This window comes from Psittacula echo (genome assembly GCF_963264785.1).
Source record: "Psittacula echo genome assembly, chromosome: 2".
In the NCBI taxonomy this organism is placed as follows: Eukaryota; Metazoa; Chordata; class Aves; order Psittaciformes; family Psittacidae; genus Psittacula; species Psittacula echo.
The window spans coordinates 42,814,479-42,832,811 of record NC_137737.1 but is presented as its reverse complement, the minus strand read 5'-3'; the positions used below and the strand labels follow the sequence as shown (position 1 = coordinate 42,832,811).

At 42.8% G+C, this 18,333-nt stretch overlaps 1 protein-coding gene across 2 annotated transcripts in view; it reads right to left on the bottom strand.

Annotated features, from left to right (window-relative positions):
- Positions 1-602: 602 nt before the first annotated feature.
- APBB1IP (amyloid beta precursor protein binding family B member 1 interacting protein) overlaps positions 603-18,333 on the bottom strand; it is a 63,408-nt gene continuing 45,677 nt past the window's right edge. For both annotated transcript variants that reach the window (XM_080611408.1, XM_080611409.1), the window contains exons 11-14: positions 7,461-7,559; positions 6,344-6,461; positions 3,985-4,082; positions 603-1,621 (exon numbers count right to left, since the gene is read on the bottom strand). In XM_080611408.1, the coding sequence (XP_080467534.1) occupies positions 1,097-1,621; positions 3,985-4,082; positions 6,344-6,461; positions 7,461-7,559 (840 nt within the window). In that variant the 3' untranslated portion in view covers positions 603-1,096. The remainder of the gene's footprint in view (positions 1,622-3,984; positions 4,083-6,343; positions 6,462-7,460; positions 7,560-18,333) is intronic.

The following is an 18,333-nucleotide window of genomic DNA, read 5'->3' as shown; positions in this document are numbered from 1 at the left end:
CAGGAGCATGCGGTGTAGCTGTACTGGGATGGTGGAGAGGGGGTAGGCCGCCTTCAAACTGCAGCAAACAGATTTCTAACACATACAGACAAAACCTCTTTAAAATATTTGAAGTGAATTGCCAGTAAAATGCCTGTTCATTAACTACAACACTTTGTGCAAATATAAAATAGAAGCTATTTTTATTTGAGAACTAATAATGAGTGCTGCCTAAATGAACAATGGAGAATTAAAATGGGAGAGCAAATGGAAAAAAAAATGTAGGAGACATTCAGATCAGGTACAAGATAATTACAAAGTCTTTGAGAAGACAGACTATTTCTAGGTACAGTTTGAAGACAAGTGTTAACCAACAGGAAAAACAAAATCCTGCTTACCATGAGAAACACAAGATTTTGAACTAAATTCTTCTTCTTTGTCTAAGATAAGTCAGATTTAATTTGGTTAAAGGCAGCAGCTGTGAGTGCTGACAGGTTATGACTGGAGTTGTATATGGAAGCAGGAGTGTATAGCATTTGGGGTGACCATCTCTGGAAATGGCACTGGTCCTGCCTTGCATCTCAGAATGATCTAGCTGAGGTTTTATTTTTTAAGACAGACTATTTTTGAGAAACGTTGGCATCTTTTTTATTGAAAACAAAACAAAACACCAAAACCCCCACAGCTGGGGGTTTTCTCATAAAGAACCTTTAAGGGGCATTCTCTGAAAAGGGATCTTTGCACTTCTCGAAATTCACACAACACTGTTGCTATTTTTGTTCAGCTCCAACTCTGCTAGAGAGGCAGGCACAGTGTTCGCTCACTGGCTGGCTCTGAGTGCTGCTCCACCACCCCTGGCTATCCTTATGGAGTGAAGCAAGACTAGAGCCAATTCTTACCTCAGCCTGATGGCAGAATGGTAGCTAATAATGGAGGGGTAGGGGCAGAAGAGGCAAGTTATAGGGACAAAGAGGTGGAGAGAGGGCACCCCATCTTACTTCCTGAGACCCCCCAGGAGGAACTCTGAAGGAGAACTCCTGGAGGAGCCTGATCCAGCACAATTTTACCATGCTGACTCACAAACAGCTATGGCTTGAAGTTCACCTGCTTCCAGAGTTCAGGAGTTGCTGCCCCTTTTCTTCTCAAGAGCTTTCATTAGGTCAGACATGAAATCTGCCTGCCTGCCTCCACCCCCGATTGGAAGTGGCCCAGCTGACCGTGGCTCTCCAGCTTGTCCAGTGTTTTCCAGCCTTCTTGATGGAAGTGGCACAGGTTTCTTTGTCGGAGGTGATGGCTTAGTGGAGACGGGTGGAGGTGGAGGGGGTAATGGCACGTCTCCATTGCTGCTGCTGGAGGCTGGTGGTGGTGGTGGAGGCACAAAATCAGGAGGAGGTTCACAGAAATCAGATGGTGGTGGTGGAAAATCAACCTTCAATGTAGGTGGTGGTGTTGGAAAGGTGTCTGGATCTGTTAGGAAAATGCCGCTGTCTCGTTTGACTTTGGAGGGTAGAATTGGTGAAGCAGAAATAGCAGATGACCGCCTTTCTGGTGGAGGAGGAGGCTGCAGCGAGTTCCTCTTACTCTGGAATTTCTGTGGCCTCATCACTGGCTGCGGCAGGCCAGGTGCACTGATGTTATTTGACTTAGCGTTTAATAAGCAGAAGGAATAAAAGGACAAGACAGAGTCAGTGCACGTGTAAACTAATGCCACTGCTTGAGAACAGTGAAAGATGTGAAAATATGTGAGAAGAGTGCAGTGGACAGACAGCAAAATGAAGTATAGTACATTTTGCCTGAAGAGCGCCAATAGTATTTTGTTTTCTTTCTGGAGCTGCCACAGACCTTTAATAGTATTCATAATGCTTTTGAGTGCTATCCTCAGAAACTGAGTGCTTTTAAAATCTCAAAGAACTGCAGTTACTAAGACATGTAAAGATGTTTTCTTGATCTTCCACCCTGCTGTTTATTCCCTGAGAACATGAAGACTTAAATAAAAATAAAATCTGTGCTGTGTTTTTACATCCAAAAATACGGAGCAAGATTTGAGAGCATGAGAAGCAGAAGAGGCTCTTGTATCTCCACCTCCTGTTCTAGCAGCAACTGCTGTATCTCTGGATAAAACTAAAATAATGAAGTCACCTATCTCTGCCAAACTCACTAGACACAGCAGCAGTGAACTGGGAAGAATATGGACAGATTTGGGAATGGGAAGTTTACATGCCTGTATCTGCTGTCCCCAGCACTTTGCAGCATGGTGTGAAGCATTTATCTGCAGGAAAGTGTCCTGGGCCCCCTTTGTGCAGGAGGGAGAGCACTGCCAAGTTCTGGGAAGAGGCACTTGGAAAGCCCCATCTGTCACGACTGTGCAGTGCACAGTATAGGAATGATGCTTCGGTAGTGACCTGGCAAAGGCCACTGATAAGCCTGGGGAAGGTGTCTTCTGTCTGCTGGGCAAGGCACAGGTACATGCTGCATCTGCTTTCAAATCAATAGTGTGACAAACAGGTCCTTGAAGCTATGAAGTTGTAGCCATGTTTTGCAAGGTCACAAGGCAGTCAAATCCTCTGACAACGTTTTTGAAGGAAAAATGAATCAAAGCATCCATCCATCATGCAAGTTGAGAAAAATAAAATGCAGGATAGCAGTTAATTATGGAGATGTTTGTTTTGACAAAATTTTATGTGGCTTTTCTTTTAAGTTGTTAACTCTGACCATAAATAAAGCCAATTTGGTGATATCTGAATATAATACGCTCTTCTTTTTTTCAGGTAGCAACTAGTAGCTGATTACAGTTACTACACACACACTATCTGTTCTTTTAAACCTGTGGAGAAGTCTGCTGTCCTGAAAACACAGATTTGTAACACATGCGTTTCTAGCTATGCTAATTTACCAAGTTAGCCCCAGCTAGCTTAGAGCTCTAACTGTAGCACAGTGCACCCTGAAAGACTTCAGCTTGCTCCCTTGGTCTTAGGCTTGTAGAAGCTGAGAGATGAAGAAAGCAATGTGTTAAGCAATGTGTTTGCTTCTGCTAAAGAAAAGTGTTCTGCAACCCTGCAGTCAGCAGTACTAATTCTGGCATTAGCTAAGTATAACTTCTAAGCCTTCTCTTCCTCACTCTCCTTGCCTACAAAGATGGAAGTAAATGAGACGCAGGAGGAGGGAACCACTGGCTGAGTTCTGAGAACATGACCTGTTCCAGAGGAAGTTAAGGTTCAGAACAGAGAAACAAATCTTTTTTTAAAGGAGGAACTCTATAAAGATGGAAACAAGAAGCACAGGACACATAATGCAGGTGGCAGAAAAATCCTATAAATTTCACTTATCTCGTGCACTTTATGCATGATGGAGGGAATGAATAATGAACTGCAAACATATGCAGGGTTTGTTTTTTCTGTAGGATTGTTTTTCTGTAGGTTTGTTTTTTCTGAAGTCCTCACACTGTACCCTACTGATATTTTTACAGCCAGAGATGGTGCAAGTAGTCAAAATCTGGAGCTTAACCAAGGAATTCATTTAGAGCCTAATGAAAACATGTAATGTTTTATATCTTCACACTTTCTCCTTCTTACACATTCATCTTCTGATGTGCACAGTGTTCCCTGCTGAAAAGAGTACTATACCCTTTGTGCTACTAAGGCAAGACCTGTTTCCTGGTAGACACAGGAAATGACACTGAGGTTCTGGCAGCACAGACTCTTTGAGTGCCCAGTAGGCACATCCCTGTTCCTGCTACATGAACTCACAGCTTGTTCTGAAGAATAAAACTGATGGGTGACTGTGCCTTTACCTCCCATCAGTGGCTCCTTGCTTCTGTGCTACAGGCACACCATTTGCAGTGTGTGAAAGCCAAAGAGGGGCAGCAGGGAACCAGCCACTTTGCCCAGGAGCCAAATCCTTGTAGTAACAGCACACTGTGAGTGGGAAAGACAGTGTGTGAAGAAAAACAAACTTGAACTGTTTCACAGGTGGCATTTAACTACTGCACTGCTTGTAAGTGCTCACCTGTACCTCTGATGTATCCGCTTTCTTCTGAGTCTCTGGAAATTCTGCACTGGAATGACAAACAATTTGGGGAACCTGTCCATTTGACTGAACAGCACCTGTGACAAGGAGGGGAGATAAAGGAAATAGAGTGTTGCATTCTTATGGTATTAACCAGATCAGGGAATAGCAAACTAAGAAAAACATCTTTACAACTTCCACCAAGCAACCACTCGTTACAGGTTTCTTATACGTAATTCAGTAAAATCCATGAGGATGTCTGGTTGCTACTTCAGGCTTATTTTGAAACTTTTCATATTCAGTTCATTATCTAAGGAAAGTAAACAGGATACCTTACATTAAAACTAGTAAGTCTCCACATGATAAAGCCCACATGCCTCCATGGTTGTAGCTGACAGTCCTACAGGAAGTACATCTGAATAAAGCAGCTTACTTAATCCTTCAAACACTGTAATATTGTGCTGGCACATAACATACACTGTTTTTTTTAGTGTCCAAAGACACACACAATGAGACATAGAGACAAACAACATTGCCTGAGATACACCTGGCACTTGGGACACTTCAGACCCACAGACTGTACTGTTTGGGGTATACATGAACACACGGCTAAAGCAGTGTGACCAGGGACTACAGGGTTCAAGGCCAGGTTGGATGAGGCCTTGGGTGACATGGTTTAGTGTGGGGTGTCCCTGCCGATGGCAGGGGGGTTGGAACTAGATGATCTCAAGGTCCTTTCCAACCCTAACTATTCTCTGATTCTATGTGAGAAGTTCCACCTGCCTTCCTAAACATTGCTTGTGGCTGCCACTGAAGTTAGCAGAGTACAGTTCCCAGCTAAGGTCACAAGGACTAGTTTTCTATAGCGTATTTTAGTCTATACTGAAATCAGCCCACACAAATAGCTATGCAGCCATTTGAAAGCAGAACAGAAGAAAACATGCTTTATTCTATTTCCAAACCATAAGCCAACAACTACTCATAGTCAGGCAGTTCAGGTTATAGTACTACAGTCAGGCTCCAGGTTTTATATAGGGCAGTAATGATAACTGTTAGACAGAAAGAATCACAGTGACTTGCCTCAATCAGAATACTAATGATCATCAGAGATATTTCCATAGAGACAACATACATGACTAACAGCTTTCTAGGCTACTTAATCATTTACTGGGATCCATTAGCTAAGATTAGCAGTATACTTCATGATCACATACAGTGTTCTTGGATTCTAGTCAGGAGCTGAAGTTATAGAATATATACTTTACAAGGCCCCAATCCTGCCCTTATCCACTACAGACTGCAGCATCAGCACAGAGCCCCACTGGCCAGCCACTTCTCTTCTGCAATCAATACCAGAACACAAAATGCTCCAAGACTGTCTCATCTACTCTCATTAAAATACCCCCCCCACAACCATCAGAAAATCCCTTGATTTTGAACAGCCTGTTATTGTTCAAAATCTCTCTCCCCATCCGAAATGTGCATTTATCACCGTGATTTGACTCCAAGGAGTAGTAGAAAGATCACCCTCTTTTCACATGTACTGAGAAAAAGACAAACTGAAGCCCTGGTGAGGTGTTTGGAAGATTTTGAGTTGTCCGCGTGAGAAGTCAGAACGTTAACTGCTAACACAGATGTTGACTTTGCCTGTCTTATGTCAGTAAGTACTTAGCCAGCATATCCCTCCTAATAAATACAGCATAACTTAAGCATGTAAACTAAAAACATTCATGCAAGTTACAGCTCATATCATGCACTGTTCTATCTGTACCATGATAAAATAGGTAACAGCAGTATGATTAAGCTACTGGAAAAGTAAAGTTAGAAAATAACCCAATCATTTCTTACTCTGCATTCTTTCCCAACACCCACATTATTATCACACATGAGTGAAAGACTGGGAAAAAGAATGGCTCACCCTATAATAATCTCTAAAATGATCATTCTCAGAATGAGATCCCACTCATCTCTTTCACTCATTGGAAGAAAAGCTCTGATATAGCCAGGGCAGAGATGGGCAAACAGAAAACCTCAAGACATGGACCATCAGTTGGTAAAATGTAGAGGGAGGATAAAGCATTTGTATTCAGATGCCAACAGAAAAAAAACCTTATTGAATTATGCAGATTTAAACTGATCTTCGGTGCACTGACTTTGGATTCTCTAAGTGCTAAATTTAAAGTGAGAGCTCTACTGCTAGGTTAGTTATAGGCAGATCAGAGCTACACTGGGCTGTTCAGAACAAAACATTATCGTGCTGACTGAAGGGACAGTTTTCTGAACAAAGACTATGTTCAACATTGATGATGGCAGAAGAGGGCAATAAATGTGATTTCAACTGCTGGGACATCATTGGTACCTGCTGGTAAGGATCCTGCAGGGGCAGCTGGTTCCACTGTTCCTTGATTTGCCCACCGAGAGGACAAGCCAGCCTTCTTCACTGCACATTTGTAATTATCATATAGCAGCTTGCCATACTGCAAAACAAACCAATACAATAAGCATGGTATTAAGCTTGACAGAAGCCAAGCACTCATTTTGCTTTTGGAAAACTTTTCCAACCCCATTCCTTTCCACCCAGTTTTGTTTAAAAATAGCTTTCTGCAAGTACTGTGCCTATTTCTGCACAGGGCCAGGTGGAAAGCATCTCCCTAACAGCACAATAAAACACGAACCCCTGTGACCAGACAGAGTCCTACTGATATCATTCTCACATTTTATGTTCGTTTCAGTATCTGTAAAAATCTTGAAACTTGGCTTGAAAACCAAATGATCTCAATAAATATCTTTCTCCAATGCTTTCCAAGTATTACATTTTCAGACTTGTGTCTTGTGTCTTGTCCCAGTGTCTTGGGACACTGAATCCCGGGCTCCAGAAAAAACAAGCTCTGTTAGTGTAAGATACAAAATAATTTGATGACCACCCCAGACCTTTGTTGGATGCCACCCAACCAGATGCAGAACTGGCAGAAAAGAATACATATCTAACAGGAGCAGGTCTGTATAGCCAGACACAGGCAGTATAATGGGCTACATATAAATCCATCTCCCTTAATGTTTTGTGCAAAACAAAGTGGGCTGTGAGTTAAGACCTTTTGAAGAGGGTGAGGCAGACAATATTGACAAAGCTGTCTGAAAAACATCTCAGCTGGACTGACCAGAGCTTGCACACCTTTAGCTGCAGCCCGTTATTATTGTGCCAGATAACTGTGGAGTAAGTTTTACAAGTACATGAGTTTTATAGCTACAGAATTCACCCGTGTTACTGAGAAACACACACTGATAACTAAAGTACAGGAACATTCAGCAAATCCATCCTGGTCATGACCTTCTACCCTCTCTTCCTAGGGCAAAATTAGCATAGATGTTCATTCTTGTCACAGCATTTCCAGTTGAGGTGCTGACAGTCAGTAACATGAGGAAGACAAGATGACTTTACAGAAAACATATTTAAGTAAATGTAATTTTAATCTCACCTTGGCAATTCTTATTCCTGTTACCCACTGATGCAGGGTTGCTTGATCATCACAGCATAAGTACTTGATATATTGTGACTCCTTTTGAATCTGGGGGTGCTGAAAGATATTAATTCATAAAATAAGACAAACAAATAAATCAAATCACTATACAGAAGTATGAAGGCACCACACAGTGACCTCTGTGAGAACACTGTCTAAAGGCATCACGTTAACATGGAGATGACCTGGGGGGGGGGAAAGAAAGGCAGCAAAACCAGAGCATAATAAAATAAAAAAGATGTTGGTTATGAACTATTCATGAGTTGCCACTGGCAGCACTTTCTCAAAATAATTTTAATGCATTGTGATATGAATTCAAGGGCTACAGAAATCTAGCAGTGATCTAGAGTTCAATGAGGTACAAATGCTATGGTTCAAGGTCTAACGCCCACTGGAAGGAAGTCTGGTTTTCATTGTGGTTTGTCATATGTAAGGCATCCAGACTGAACACTGAACATAATCAGTTTTCAAAGAGTACATTAAATTTGTTTAAGCATGAACCTGCAGCTGAAACAGATTTTTCCTTTTAACTGACTGCCTTTCTCTGGGCCAAGTTCTAGCTTTCTTCCTATACATTTTTATTCTGCTTTACTCTTGCTGTTGTTTGCCAACAGTTATGTAAAACTGCCGTATGTTCTAGATGGAGGATCACTCAAACCACAACACCATCAGAAGTAATCTTTTTCATTTGCTTGTACCAGGAACCTTTACATTTTTAAACGTTTTTTGTTCTTTTGGACAAAATTTAGGATCTCTTCCCCTTACTGATCAATGCAGTACTGATATGTGGTGACAAACTGCCACAACTCAAAGATGACCAAGATGCCAGGCTACCTACTTGCCTGAGACCGAACATCCTCTCTAAGACACTGAAGGAATCTGGTTCCCCTGCTACAGCAGAGAAGGCTGTAAGTCTTTATAGCTTGGATGGAATAATATACTGCCATCTCTTGATATGCAAGGAAAAGAATGAAACCAAAGGAAAAGGCTTCATCCCTCATTCATGTGTTCATTTCTATCCATCTTCTTATAAATAACAGGTGCGCGGTCAGTGAAGTATTGTGAATGCACAAAAGAACATCCAAATATGCTCTGAGGATTCACTATTGTCAAACCACTCTCTTTTCAGCCCATGCAGTAAAAAATTCAAAATGTACCTCCGCCTAGCAGCAAATCCCCTGCTTTTATACATACTGTTAAGCCCCCTAAGCAGAGCGGTGCTGGACATAGGGAACTCAGCAGGACCCATTGCAGCACACAGTACTGTGAGCAGCCCACCAGCCCAGGGCTGATGTAGAAACCAGATGTCTCCTCGCAGGCACCTGCCTACCAGTGGCTGGGGCATTCTCAGCACAGAGGCCAAGCCCTGGCCACGGCTGGGTGACCCAGGGGCTCAAAAGCAGTGCTGAACAGAGGTGTCACTCCTCAGCCACGTGTCCCTTCTCCCTGCTCAGTGCTGCAGGCACCAGGCTTCCCTTGCTTGTGTTGACCCAACTGTTCATGAGGCCATACTGCGATACAAAGAAAAAGGAATTGGTCGAGTTGAATATAACTCATCATGCTGTAGTTTTGGTTTGTTCGGCTTTTTTAACTCAGCAGTACACAGTATGGCCTCACATACAGCATTGGGGATAAGGAGCACTATGGCTTGGGGAGGCAAGTAGGAAGGGAAGGATGAGAGGATGGGACTGCACAGGTCAGCATAGCTACCAAATTCCTGTATCATCAGATTATGGAGCAAGAGTGAAATAACTGTGAGGAATAAAAACCAAAGGCGTATTACTCTTCAGGGGTCTCACAGGGACAGATATGTCCCACGACAGTGCTGTGCATAACTGTGTTACAGCTCCGTGCATGTCTGAACTCAGCTGCTCACACAGATCATACTGTCTGCCATTTTTCTGCAAACACATAGCTGGCCATCTCCCCTGGATGATGAACATGCAAAGTCTGCTTCAGCCCATGGCTACCTTAACCTCTTTGCTCTTGGACGCTCTCAAGGTGAGAGCTAGGGATATCACACATTGCAAGCCCAGAGACCCCAGTTCATTGTCACCAGGTGCCTTAACTGCAGAGAAGGCACCATGCTCATCCTATGGAGCTGTGCCTCACTGATCTAGTACACTCACACACTACCCCTTCACAGTTCAGTGTACAGGGCTGTATCTTGCTGCTACACACCTATGCCATATATCAGAGACAAGTAACCAGGGCTCCTAGACAAACAGCCTTCTCCAGCTCCCCAGCATCTGCCTGTCTCTGTCTTCAGCAGCCAGAATGCTGCTCAGAGTGGGCTCCATTACTGCAACACGTGGCCAGGGTGCAATGCCTGACAATCATTTCCTTCCACTGTGTCCTGGGTTCAGCAGCAGCAGTCAGTTTTTCTCCTTCTTAGTAGCTGGTGCAGTGCTGTGGTTTTGACTTTCGGCCTGGGAATAATACTGATAAAGCCGATGTTTTCAGTTGCTGGTCAGAATGTTTACCCTGACCAAGGACTTTGTGAGTCTCATGCTCTGCCAGGGAGGAGGAGAAGCCGGGAGGAAGCGGGGACAGGACACCTGACCCAAACTAGCCAAAGAGGTATTCCATACCACAGCACGTCATGCCCAGGGATGTAGAAGGGAGAGTTCCCGGAAGGGCTGGATCACTGCGGGGTGGGGGTGAGGTACCGGTCGGTGAGCGGTTGTATTCTCTTCCTTGTTATTTCCTTTATCATTATTATTATTGGTGGTAGCAGTAGTGATTTGTGTTATACCTTAGTTATTAAACTGTTCTTATCTCAACCCGTGGGAGTTGCATTCTTTTGATTCTCCTCCCCGTCCCTCCAGGAGCGGAGGGAAGAAAGGTGTGTGGGGGGAAGTAGACTGCGTGGTTCTGATTTATGGCCTGGGCTTAAACCACGACAGGATGTTTCAGTGTTATGTGACCAAACACAGTGAAAACCATTACAGAATTCAGTTGGAACGGTATCTTTAAAAGGGAACTGTAAGCAGGCACTTCTCTTGTTTGGCAGAGTAGATCCCATATACCTGGGTTACATTATCACCAACAGAGCCAAAACAATCAGCAGTTACAAGCAAAGACACTGCAACCCTGGGTAAATTCAGCTCATCAAGCACTTTTCAACCAGCAACTAACAATTTTGCTCCAGTGTGTAAGATGTTACTGAACCCAGCAGATGGCACCCAAAGCTTTAAGAAACGGCGAAAGCAAGGATTCTTTTTCATGACAATGCAGTCCAATGGGTCTACATACCTCCCCTCAAACACTACACCTACCAACAGCTTCTTATTACAAGGAAAGAAAAAAAAGGCAAAAACCACCGCCTTCTATAATTTAACATACAAATAATAGATTATTATTAAGGTATTATAAGATAATTCATACAAATATCTGGAAGAAAGTGCACACTGTATAAACAAGGCAGAGATAGACATGGCACAGAGCATGCTAGGTTACAGTGCTGCACACAGACACAGCTCTGCCATGGGGATCTGCTGATGGGGATCTCGGAGAGGCTGCCATGGGCCTCTTCTCTGGGGCACCCTACAGAAATACCAGTTTCACAAGAACACCCATACTGCGTCAGACCAAAAGTCCTTGTACCCAGTATTTGGACTTTGACAGTCACCACAAATGGGTACTGAAGGAGGAGAAATGATAAGCCTGCATGATACTTCCTTCACTGTACTCTCCCTGTCTGCATCTATTTTCAGGTCAGCGGATTTCCTGAGCCAGATGGAGTTTCTCCATGTTTAGGTTCTTCAGTGGACTCCTCCTCCAGGTACTTCAGCTTTTATTGAGCCCAAAGAGAGTTCTGGCATCCACAACATCTTGTAGAAGAACCACCTCTGAACCTGACTGCTACTAGCTATGTGTGATACTGCTGTTTTGGAAGAGACACTGTATAGCTGACCCCTACCCACACCTCTCCGTGCCACTCCAGAGCTTAGATTTGCATCATATTCCTGGCAAGTTGTCTCTTTTGCAGCCTACAAGCTTCTAGCCTCTGCAGTCATTCTTCAAGTCAAAGTAATTCCTTACCTTTGCGTATCATTGCTGCTCCTCCTTGATCCTTTTCCAGGCTTATTATATCGTCTTTGAAATGAGAGGACCAGAATCGCACAGGTGAAAGAAAACCATTGACTTGTGCCATGGTATGGCGATGTTTGCTGTTTTATCATCTATGCCTTTCCTGATCATTCCTAATGCTTGATTTACCTATCTGACCACCACTGAGCACTGAACCGCAGCCCCACAATGGCCTTTCAGAGTTCTTCAGGCTGCCCTTTCCTCAATGATCCGAATAACGTATCATCATCAGCAAGCTTCCTCACCTTGCTGCCTACCCTGTCTATGAATATTTTGAGACTGTGGGGTTCTCACCACTCTGAGAAGTTGAAAGGGAACTGCCAATGAACAAGGCTAGAGTACCCCATGCCAAACAACATAGGAGTTATTTACTGCCTACCCTCTAGCCTATCTTTTACTATTGTCTCCACTGGGCAATCAATCTTAACTACTGACATTCACCAGTGGGGCCTATTCCAAATTACCCCAATCAGTTCCTTGATTAAATTACTCCAATCAGTAACCATGATTAAATGCAGAGTCACAAGTATATTCTGCCAGTTAGGGACCAAACTAGCAAGCTGCTGAACACCGCATTCTCACAAGTGAAGTTCCAACACCTCAAAGCTGTGCAGGCAGTCTGGATCTTCCCTTTGTAACGACTAAGAACTCTATTGCCTTTCACTTCCCAAGAAGCAGCAGCAGCACTGGCTCTCTTTTCATGTGCTAACTTTAACAATGACACAGAAACCACAACTTTGTACTGGCCCCATAGCCCACTGAGGGTGACTGGAAATACCTCCATTACCTTTCCAAGGCTTTGGATGAGGTCTAAGAAGGAATGTTCCATGCTGCTCATGAAGAGGCTGCCTACTGCATCTGTGTGCAAGGCCAGACCACAGGACCAAACACCAGCAGCAGCAAACTTAACACTGAAGGTTTATACCTGTAAGAGATTACTAGAAAGTGGCTCAGATGGAGGCGTTTGGCTTCCTGTGTTTTCTGATGAATGGAGCATGCTACTTTGAATTGGGAAGTACAGTGTTTCAGCCAAGAACTGTCACAGCCCACCCGCACTTGGGAAGAACTGTACCATAGTGAAATACTTTGGCAGTACAAATGGCAGAAGCCTCTGCTGCCGACACTGACCTTTACAAGCTCAACTCTCCACTAAAAACACTGAGTCACATCCAAAGTCTATTAGATAGCACACAAAAATGCTGACTCAGGATAATCAATGCAGAGAAGAATCTGGACAGCTGAAAGCCCCTGGAAACGATGACTTGGTGTGAAGATCCATGTGAACCGAATTCCTCCTTTCACAGCTCCTGTATCTCAGGACAGTTGTTCAGTACAGTACACAGACCTAGGAGCTGCAGTCGCTATGCAAGTCTGGTTTTGCTTGTCTAAATTCAGAGGCCCTGTAATAACCTCTCTGTGGGACTAATAGAGGTCGTAACAGTATCGAGCATGACAGTGATGTGAGAAATACTGTAGTTTTAGGCAAAATAACGCTGACCTCAGTATGCCACACCTTACACATCTCACACATAGAGGCAGATAAATCATTTTGTTACATGGTGCATACCATGTCCCAAAAAGGTCATTAAAATCATCTGGCAGCAAAGTGAAAACATCTCCTCTGGAAAGGTTTAGCACCTCTGCCTCCAAAACATGCAGCACTAAAATGAATTCTGAAAGACAACTGGTTAAAAAGCAACCACAGAGAACTCATAGTTTGAATGAAAAGTGGCAATATGCAAGTAGAAAGGGAAGCCAGAATTTTTCTCACGGAAAAAAAATGGAACAGTGCTTTGAAATAATACACTGTATTAAAATGCAACATAATTTGACTACAGCAAATTTTTTTCTCCCTCAATGTCACAACTCTCAGTACTGATGAATTAGTTGCATCATGGGGCCTGATTTTTGGAACTGTTGGCTCTTTCCAGTTACATATTAAGGCCTGAGCACCTCAAACACCAGGCAGCAGAAGGATGTGCTGTGCTCCACCTGGAAAAGCCCTGTAAAGGTTTGGACCAGAATCTAGTGTTCTTCTCTGACCCACTGTCTACTCTCTGAGCATCACTGTCTAGAGATAAAGAAAGCAGAAACACTTAGACATAAAAAGCTTTTTTTTTGGATAGGTTTTAGAAAAATATTTGTGCACAGATTACATTTTCAGATATAAACTCTCTGCCTAAGGAAGAAAAAGATAAGAACACATTGAAAACCTGAAGGAACGAGAACTGAACAATGTGGTTTCTATGGTTTGTGCCAAAACAAATTACTACAGACCAAGTGTGCATGAAATTAGAGATTATCCCAATAAAATGTTCTTTTGCTTTGCCTTCTTCCTACACTAAAGATGAAAATTGAACTGAAGTTACTCAGCATCTCACTGGATTCCTTGCCCCAAAATATATGGATGATTGCTCAGTCTCTGAGGCAGAAACAACAGCCAGAAGCATAAAAAGTGACTAATCTTGGATCAAAAGTTTTGGCTTTAGGCCAAAATGGTCAATATTCTTGGATACCTTATATGCCTTATAGTGATGAACTTGGTCTATGTTGAGTTAGCTTCTCAGAAAAGCTGAGACTTTTCTGGCTCCCATGACTGCAAGTACAAATAATACTCAGCACCTTTTAAAAATCAGACTCACGTGGTTCAAATTTGCCATCTCCTAGTAAATTTGGTCAAATTCGGATGCTATGCACTCCTTGCATTAAAATGACCAGGCTTAACTGATCTTCTAAAGACATGTATGAACTGTACAGATAAAAAAGCAACTGCCCTAGTCTAAGGAAATTATTCTTTTGGCTTACATTTCTCTAATGACTGAGGCAAAATGTTTAGGTTATTAAAAACATATGTAGCAGCCAATGTAACCAAACAGGACTGCTTTACACACCAAATATTTTCCAAAGCTATTATAATCCATTTCTCACTGTACATTCTCTGTCCATACTCTCCCCATTGTTTATGCATTAATCTTGCAAAACTGTGTGTATGTATTATGCCTGTAATCCCGCGTGTCTGAAAGCGTTCTGTAATAAAGAGTATACCTGCTTTTGCTTTTTCAGTTTATCTGGAAATGTGTTTTACTCTGAAATATTTGACTGAAGCATTCATGCTAATACAATATTCAAACCTTTCAAACAGAAAATCTCCTGGTTTCTATCCTCGTTTCCTGAACAAGCCATTTGTTCTACATCTTTTTCCTACCATTTTCTATCTCAAACACTGCTAATTCTCACCTTCTACCTGCTTAACTGTCATTGTGTTGAATGCATTATGTACATGACTCAGTCAGCGACAGAGCATACTGGGTGTGAGGGAGGCGGCAATCAGGAGTGCAGTGACTAAATTCTGAGTTACCTGCTAGAACGACGTCCCTGTTGCAAACGGAAGATATTCTTGAAAATTTACTTCCAAATTTTACTTTGGATCATTGGAATTTTTATCCTTTTTTTAAATTCATGGTTTCCAGATGACACCAGGAAACCTTTGCTGTTCAGACTGCAGAGAAAAATGTGCCCAGCTGTGGAAATAGACGATGATTTGCCTTTGTCTCAGTTTATCCCCAGGAAACCAATTTTTTTCATCCTAGATTAATTCAGCATTATGCACCATTACCTCCAGATTACTCAAGCACAACCAGCACCAATAAACTATAATTAAATCCACTCTTTGTCACAGGCACATCAGACTGACTAAACCAGGAAATTTGCATATAGATTACCTTGCTATTTGTCTGCTTTGAAAGATTTTCCAACATGGTGTGACAAAACCAGCTCCTGCACTAATGTGCGTGCACACACACAGACACTCAATGCACCAAATAAACACTATGTTCACAATTCCTGCTCGATGCAATAGATGCTGTCACTAGCATGACGAACAGATCCCTTCACGGTGGAATCTTTTGGGTTTGAGGGCTTTCAGTTCCATAATATGAAGTAAATCACAAAAGGCCTCATCCATTTCCACAGCATTTTCCGTGTAATGTAGTAGATGGTGACAGAGACCGACAGGGAATCGACACATACAAATTCCCACTTGCAAAGGTGACTGTGAGGAACCAAACCACTCCAACCTGTGCACTTTGCTGTGTGTGGTGTGTGGAATTACTTCTTCCCTGAAGGATGCATTTGTTCCCTTGCCGTTTCTCTCCCAGGAGTGGCCAGCACTCTCCGCAGGATGGCGGGGAAGAGCTGTGCTGGTACCCACTCCCACCTCCTCTGCCTGGAACAGAGGGACAGATCTGACCTGAACAGATGCAGGTTTGAGCGAGGGTCTTCTTTCACACTTGGCTGCCCTTTCCTTTCCTTTTGCCTGCATATGGAGGTTTCTATTAAGAAAAGACTCACTTTATCTGATGTCAAAGTGAAGGGTGGGATCTTTAAATTTTTGTAAGCATAACATTTAGGCTGAGTAGAAAACAGGAAGAACCTTCATATTTACTGGGACAGATGTGCCAAAACTATTTATTTTATTCAGAGACCCTACTTTCAGTATATTGAGGGTTCTTTTTGTTGTTTTTTGTTTCTTAAATGTGTGACTTCCTTTGAGGAAGGAAGGCTTGTTTAGCAGTGGTACAGAACAATTCAGTTTAAGAAGGTTATAGCTTGGCATGGACCAAGTAGATACTGGGAAACAAAACAAGTTCTTCAAGCTTTATAGTTGCCCCAAAGCTCCATCAGTGCAAGACTGCAGTCTCATCCTCAGGACACAGGCACATCAGTTCTGATTTACTGCACAGGGACAGCTAAAGGTGACCCTGCTTTCTGACACCAACCAGCCAGCTGTGCTCTTTTCAGTTGGTCCCAGCTGGGCTTTCTGCTGCCTGAAAGGGCCTGATATGAGGAAGTAACTGCTTTGTTCAGTTATTGCAGCTGTCTCCTGAATCATTCTAAAGGGAAACTCCTGAGTAAGCTCAGCAAAGTGAGCTGGTTTCTCTGGTAGACACTGTGATGTGCTTTTGAATGGCTTCCAGCACACCACCCTTCTCCCCATTATCTCCTCAGTGTCTTTGTTGTTAACAAGTAAGCAAAAAAACACCCCATTTTTGTTCTGAGCTACAGTATATACAATGGGGTGCTGATGTAACAGGAAGAAGTGATAGGCAAGGAGCACGCATGCAATGTAGCATGCTTCTCTAGCTCTAAGAGGAACATCTTACAGGATGGATCTGCAGACAAAAACATTTCTGTTTCAACTAGTTTGAAATAGCTAGTCTAGGTGCAGCTCCAACATCACAGGCTGCAAAAACTACCCTGGCTTTTGGCTAAATACCAAAGCAACCTGCTCATGACGTGCATGATTTTGTTGCTACACAAACACCATACCCAAGCCAGCAACAGCTAACTTTGACCACTGAAGCTGGAAAAAATGGCTAGATTAAAAATGAAACAGGACAGAGGGACTGCTAGCTCCTGGTGATTTGGATGCAAGTTAGCTGGGACAGGCACTAGGACCAAAGCCTCACAGTCTCTGCGAGCCCTTCACTTAACTGTAGCCTACGAGAAGAAACTGGAGCCCATATTCACTTCAGAGGGATCGAGCTGAAGCAACATTCAAAGAAATGTCATTGAAGACTTTGAGGCAAAAGTCCATACAGTTCAGAGCAGTGAACTCCAAATCAGCCCACCTCACTGGCCATTTGAATCATAGAATCTTAGCATTTGCTACCATTTGATTGCACAAAGGACATTTCCCCTGTTCTTGAAGTAAGGATGCCGATTAGCTTAACCAGTCAGAAATAAAGATGGCATTTTTTCAACTCAGTGCTCAAAGCCAGGAAATTATGTCTGGTTCTGAATTCAGCAGCATTTTCCACGAAGCACAGAAGCAAGATACTGCTGAAGCTGCTAAGGCTTTGCATTTCTCCCGCACTATAAAGTACAAGCTGGTCTCTTGCTCCTGAGCTGGGCAGTTTCCTTCCTTAAGTTTGAAACACAGAAAAGCAAGTAACTCGGCTGACGACTGCTCACTGCTCTGACACAGTAATTCCTAAAGGGGTCCTCCGAAAGCAGCAATTCTTTAAAATAATGTAGTGGCATGCTATTATTCAAAACCTTCCCACGTGGTGTTACAGCTTGCTGGAGCTACTAAGGGCTGCAGAATAACCTGTTCTCCAAGATGCGAAAATCTCCTCTGATTTACAGCCATCCTCAGTGAACAGCTAGCACAGACTATGGCTGCTACTCTTCCAATTACTTTCCCTCATTTGCTTTAAACACAGATAATCTTCTCCTGCAGCCAACACAAGCAAGTAACTGCAAGAGAACCTCTGTAGACCTTACTGTCCCGAGGCACACATGGGGGAATGGAAGAGCTGTGAAGACACAGCAGTGCAGCCTTGGCTGTGGACAGATTTCCATCTAGCTTGGATAAGCTGGGCATCCAAATTTCTTCCAAATTACTTATTTTACATTTTATATTATAATAATTTATATTATAATAATTTATTTTATATTACAGGTTACCAGTATAATAAAGACAAATGTTTATCTCTTAAATGTTTTGCCTTTTGCTCACAGCACCTGTCTGCAAAAGTACTGTCAATTTTATCTTGAGGACTTCATTCTCAATATATATGGCAGGATGAGAAATGTCTCGATGATGATGGTTTGTTTTCCTTTGACATCTCAGGACAAGCATCTCCCAGAATGATATTTTCTTCTGGGAGATGTCCATATAAAACCAGACAGTTACAAAATGTAACTAAGTATAATAAATGGCTCTATGTCCCTGTCC